Source organism: Acyrthosiphon pisum, chromosome X (assembly GCF_005508785.2).
Source record: "Acyrthosiphon pisum isolate AL4f chromosome X, pea_aphid_22Mar2018_4r6ur, whole genome shotgun sequence".
Classification (NCBI taxonomy): domain Eukaryota; kingdom Metazoa; phylum Arthropoda; class Insecta; order Hemiptera; family Aphididae; genus Acyrthosiphon; species Acyrthosiphon pisum.
Genome location: NC_042493.1, coordinates 105,363,793 through 105,370,515, shown reverse-complemented (window position 1 = coordinate 105,370,515; position 6,723 = coordinate 105,363,793). Strand labels below are relative to the sequence as shown.

Here is a 6,723-nt window from a genome sequence, read left to right as displayed (position 1 = left end):
TTATAAGCTTTTAATTCTTTGAATTGCTAGCTATTTAAAAGTTGCATTAGTCGTTATGAGTTTCAATTATAGAATTATAAAAGGGAAGGGAAGAATATTTACATAGGTTTGCATAGGTTTCCTACATTTATATATATATATATATATTTTTTTTTAATGGCCTGGTGAAATGTCAAAATTGGCCTGCCTAAAAGTTTGCACACCCAGAAAAAAAACTGAAATGACGCCCCTGGCGCAGCCTTGATTTGAATTGTTAATAGTTTTATAATTTTAATAATTTATTATTTATATGGACAATTTCAAAAAAAATTCCAGGTTATGGTGCCAAGGTAACGCACCTAGGTATTATACATTCGTATCATGGAAAAATATTATCTCGTAAAGTTAGTGATTGCCTAGAAAAATAATAATAACTCGTTATGTAACTTAGTTAAAAGTAATTTAACTTATTTGGTAGGTACATATCTCGTTAATGCCCAACCTTGTTAAAAAACTTTTGATCCGTTCTTTCAGAAATCACTGGCTGTAAAATCACACGTGAAATTAAAAGTCTAGATTAATATTATACGGAATAATACCTAATATCGTTTTGCGGTTAATTACAAATATTCAAATCGACAAGGTGGTCGAAAAAACGTTAGTCACTATCGAAACGAGTAGCGTAGCGAGTGTAAACAATGATGAGTAATGATGAACCTGACAAAAAACATCGCAGCAGTACTGTGAAAATGAACGCTCGGGAACAGGAAGAAAACACCCGACGCCGCCGAGTCAGGTGTTCGGACGAAAAGTTGTTGTCGTCATCGTCGTCATCGTCGTGGTGGTCCCAAAAGTCCGGTGCAGGTGTCAGCGGGCAATCGTCGCCGAGGACGTCAGATCCACTTCCGGCGACAGCATCGCGATCCACGGCATTCGGGATCGCCTATGGCCGGCTCGGATTTCCACTGGCCACGGTCCACGGGGTGGTGGACGGTCAGCGGTTACGGTGGCTGGTGCCGCCTGAGCTGGTGGACTACGACGCGTATCTGCCCGTGCTGGCCGACGGGCTGCGCGAACGACCCATGCCTTTTGGGGCGTGCGCGACGTTCGGCCTGTGGGAACTGCTAGCTTTGGACTGCCCTGGTGACCGCGTTCTGTCTGCCTTGCCCAAGACTGTGTTCCCGATCCGCCGGGCTCTGGACGTAGGCCCACGTGACTGGCCAACCACGGTGCGCGCGCTCAAGTCCCTCCAGAAGCTGTCTTCGGCCGGCCGCAAAGGCCTCGTTGGGCCGGCGATGGTGCCCTATTACCGACAGCTGTTGTCACCCATCAACAGATACCAGCACACCAGTGCTGGCGTGATTGCCACTGACGGCCTGGACGCTAACGTCATGTATAACCTGTCCAACCTGTGCCATGACACGCTATGCGTGCTTGAGCGCACCGGCGGTGCTAACGCTTACAGCAGCATCAAGTCTGTCGTACCGACATACCAAAGCTGTATCACAGTAGTTGGATGCACAACCTCTGGTAGCCTAAACAGGATCAAAGTCTGCAACAAGGCACTACAGTAATAGTCCTGCGGGACACGGCGGTTGTCCGGGTTTTTAATGTCTGTAGATTTATACGGTTTTTTGTCGACGAAGACGAACCATATGATATACATTTATATAATTTAATATTATATTATATTATTTTACAAACGTATCCGATGTCACAGTGTTTAAAAATTATGTTTAAATATTTTAATACTTATCTACTTGATTAAGCATTATACTATTATGATACATTTTTGTTTTTGCCCGTATTTCGCACTTTATCTGCATATTTTATATTTTCTGGTGTAAATTCCAAGTATCTACGGTTATTTGTTTTTGAGTCACCTATAATAAAATAAGAATATCGCTAAAAGAGAAATTGATTGAATATCCAATAATGAAAAATTTGAATTTCGAACGCTCATCAAATATAATTTGACTTTCTGCTTGACATTTTAAGTAGAGGTAAACTTAAGAAGAATCTTGTATTAAATTTTCAAGCTTTTTGACTCAACGAATACATTAACATATATAAAAAAAAATCTAAAAAAAGAAGAACTGAAATTGTCCGTAACAGCTCGAAACAAGTCAAAATATTTTTTAAATTACTATGGTGTATAGAAAATGATAATATAAACATTCAGTGAAAATTGTATGTATTAACCCTCATTTGTTTTAAGAGTAGCAGATTTAGTATAGGTACCTAATTATTGTAATATATTATTTATTATGATGCTAATTAGTCTTATTTTTATATGATTCAAAAGTGGAAGAAAAAAAATTTTCATTTTTATATATACTTTTAGGCCTTGATTCTCGAAATAGGACATCTAGTTATCTAAAACTCTCAATTGTATACCTATATTTACAATTGGGCTTAAAGTACTTATTGTACATTGGTACAACATTGTTAGTGGAAACTGAACAAAATTTTTTAATTCAGTTGTTAAATATGAATTTTACAATTATTATTGTAGGTATATTTCGTCACTTTAAAATTTTGTGGAGGAGGGGGGCTGAGACCTCAGTTTCGTAAAGTATTCGAATACCATTATTTGTAAAAGTATTTTTAACAAAATTTAAATACTTGTATTAAAATACCATAAAGTCTGTTTTATTAATTTAAATTTATTATTTTTCACAAAAAATAGAATTCAATAAAAATAATATAGTTTTTGTTGAAAACTAATATTATGTTTTTGTATAGGTAGTAAAAGTAGTTAATAATAATGTTTAAAATTTTAAAAATACCACATCTTATATTATATGGTTTTTGTATTAAATTTTTTTAAGAAAACTAAAAATCTAATAATTTTAAAATAGTTCCATATTAATAGTTAATACCATTTTTTATTTTATTAAAATTAAATCAATATTAGTTGAAATATAGGTATCTGAATGCAGAATGAAATATGTGAAGAACATGTATTTATCTCTAAATAGTCAGACATGTTAGAGTAATAAATTGTTAAAATCTATGTTAGGTAATAACATAATACAGTAGAAACTCGATTAACCGTCAATGTCGGGACCGAGACAATGACGGTTAATCGAATAGACCGTTTACAGAAATACAATAATACAAAACAATTTTTTTCAATAAAAGTATATTTGTATGTATTTTACAACGTAATTTTCAGACAAAAATAATAAATTTAATACATAATAATAAAATAATAATAAATAATAAATACCAATAATCTACAATATGTAATAACATAAAGAATACTATTTTAAAAAATATTAAACAAAATAATCCGTATCTTCTTCTGTTTTTTTTGAGTCACGAGCTTTTTGAGCGGCCATGTTTCGTATTTTACGAAGATGTAAGACCTGCGTTACATTTGCCTCCTCTTGTACCTCAAACCAATCAATGCATTTTGATAACTTTTTTTTTGTCGGTGACCGATGACGGATAACAGAAACTGACGGTAAATAGAGTGACGGTTAATCGAGTTTCTACTGTAATACATTTATTATTATTAAGAGACTTAAGGCACCCGGTGCCGATGCCATTTTGACCTAAAAAATAACGATACCACCTTGTAGAATTAACCAAATTACATAATTTTATTTTTAATTGCTAGAGGGAAATATTCTACAGCCAGCATCGATATATGTTTTTCAATATTTTATTCTCTAACTTTATAATATGTCTAAAAAAAATACAAAATCAGAGATCGATGCAGGCTGTAGGAAGTCTTCTTCTTTCACATTAAAAAATAGTCATCAAAACCCGATAGTTCTACAAAGCTTGAGAGTTATTCTCATAAAGTAATTTTTTTTTATATAATACACCCTATCAACCCTCTCTAAATAGGCATCGGGTTGTAGATTAGTAGAAAAGTTCTATAATTCAGGTGACAACAGAAATATAAAATTTTATTTTCAAATTTTATAGAATTATGATGAAAGCCTGACAAACACCTGACATTCTAAAATCAAAAAGTATGATATTCATGTATAAAAACTATATAAAATATATTTTAATTTTTAATACAATAAAGATATTATGTAAAATAATACATTTTAAATGACAAAATATTTACTGTTGTAGAACCGATTGATTCTTCTTATGATGATGAAAGCCTCCAGATTATTTTACCTTAAGATTGTACTGTATCTAGTCCAAAAATAATTCCAGAAAATAACACTACAATGGGTATAATATATACTCTCATAAGACTACATGATGCAATATTATACATTTTTCTTATTTAGATCAAAGTTTATTATTTTTGAATATAATTACAGCTTAACATTTGAAAAACAATAAATAGTTAAATATATAAACAAAAAAATAAAATAAATATTATGTTCCAATAGCTCATTTAGTTTAAATTGATGATTTATATATTTTGTATTCGTTATAGACATATTCATTCAAGATGAATAGGTACATTATAAGTGTTTATAACATTTTGAACAATAATGGTCATGCAGTTATGGATGGTACTATAACCCATTAACTTACCTAGGTATGATAATAATACATTTTTATTTTGTTGTTAGTTTCAAAGGAGCTTAAACATTAAAAAAATAAATCCATGTTATTAAATTTTATGTAATCAAAAATCAGGTAATATTAAGTAGTTTGGCTAAAAATGACCGCCGTACAGTATTTTCTGTAGACACTAGACAAGCTATAAATAGAGCGAGCTTAAAAATTCCCGTTCAAACTATTTCCGAATTAAATAAGATTAAAAAATAGATGAGGACAAATTCAGCACATTGCTAAACTATTATAGTTGATTTTGTTAAATATTATTAACTATTCCACTATTTGATTATAATTAAGACCATATTTTACAAAGAGATGTCAGATCATTTAATTCTAAACAGACCACTTACATTGCCATAAAACACATGATGTAGAATCAAGTGGCTGAGTTTTTGAATATGGAGGGAAGGCGAGGAGAAAAAATAGCATTTGTCAAATTCAAAATATATACTTCTGTAATAGGTAGATATTTATATTTTTATCCCTTTAATTTTATCTTCTCTTATAACTAAATATTTCTTTTCGTTAAAAATGAGTTTCCAAAAACATAATTAAGTACCTATTTGAATAGTATATAAATAAAACATCTATTCAATTCAGAACTGCATTTAATCATGAGATAGGTATAATCAGTGAACTCAAAATAATTTGGTTATTTGTGGTGTAGATTGTGTTAACTGTCAAAGATATTTTTCCACCAATATCACTAATTAAAATAAAGGGCAAAATTAGTGATTGGTTGAAACAAACTCCAAGATGGAAATAAATGTATACAATTGTGAAGACTAATTTATTATTATTATTATTATTATTTTCTTTTTTATATTGTGCTATACAAAACTAATATTGTATAAGAAATAAATGATTTTTTATACTGATAACTGGTATACCCAAAATATACAGTGCACATTACCTATTTAAACATTTGTGTAAATGACTAAATGTTTACCTATAGTATAAATATGTATCCCTGATTAAACATCTGTCATACAAGAAAAATATACCATAACAACACTGACTCTTATTATACATAATAATACATACACCACATAAGAACTTACAATGTACACTAAGCATGTACCAAATCTATATCCAATATTGGGTAAATAACTTCTAAAAAGTATTGAAATTAAGTTACTTCAAATATTTTTATTTAAATTAAATTTGCATTACCTAGGTACCTAAAATTATTTTTATCACTTTAAATTACTTTTTCATTAATAACATAGTGCATTACAAATAACATTACTTTTTTTATCATTTTTTTTTAACCATATTCAATTCATATGATCTAACTCAGTGGTGCTCAACCTTTTTTGGCTCACGGCACACGTTCATACGGCACACTCACGCACTTGATTAACCATAACAACTTTGAAAACTTCGCTTAAAACACTGTTTTCAATATTTAATAACATTTCTCGCGGCACACCTAGACAATCTCGCGGCACACCGGTTGAGAACCACTGATCTAACTATTGTGTATATATTTTACAATCATAGACCTAGTGATAATAGACCTATTATAGTATTATGTACAATTAATGTACAATAATCTCACCCACATGGCTATACATATAGTCATAAGTCATAAACCATAATTAATTTTTATTAAATTTTATTTTTAAACCAAACTCTTTTCTTTCTGCTTATAAAGTGATAATATTTATTCCTGGAATGTTTAGTAATATAGTTAACTATTATCGGAATCAAAAATAAATATAATTGGTTTTTAATTTTTTTGGGATATCCTATCGGCTTGTTTTTGTAATATATTCAAAACTATTATTTTAATAACGCGGAATATGAAGCGTTAGTGCGTTACTTCATAAAAATTACTTTTCAACAGTGTTGTAAAAGATACTTTTAAAAAGTATTCAAGTATAGATACAGATACTTATTTTCAAAAGTACTTAAAATACGTATCTGAATACTTAAAAAAAAAGTATTTAAGTACAAATACAAATACAAATACTTTTAAAAAGTATTCACAGATACTTTCAAATACTTTCAAATACTTTTTTTTTTTAAATGTGTTTTACCTTTTTACCCTGGCCTAATGAGTAATGACTTTATAGACAAATTGAATCATTAGTAAACTGAATTAGTATTTTATTTTAGCACCATCTAGTTTTAAATGTTAAAAAGGTGGGTAAGTGGATGACGCTCTGCTGTACAGTAGGTTACAAGTGGGTCACTGTATAA

At 30.4% G+C, this 6,723-nt stretch overlaps 1 protein-coding gene across 1 annotated transcript; it reads left to right on the top strand.

The window, feature by feature from the left end:
- Positions 1-677: 677 nt before the first annotated feature.
- LOC103310624 (parkin coregulated gene protein homolog) lies at positions 678-1,553 on the top strand. The gene has a single exon (XM_008189461.3). It carries the CDS (start codon positions 678-680, stop codon positions 1,551-1,553), a length of 876 nt encoding a protein of 291 aa, XP_008187683.1.
- Positions 1,554-6,723: the final 5,170 nt, after the last annotated feature.

Coding starts and splice junctions, on each gene's coding strand:
- LOC103310624 (XM_008189461.3), top strand. CDS start 678: ATGATGAGTAATGATGAACCTGACAAAAAACATCGCAGCAGTACTGTG.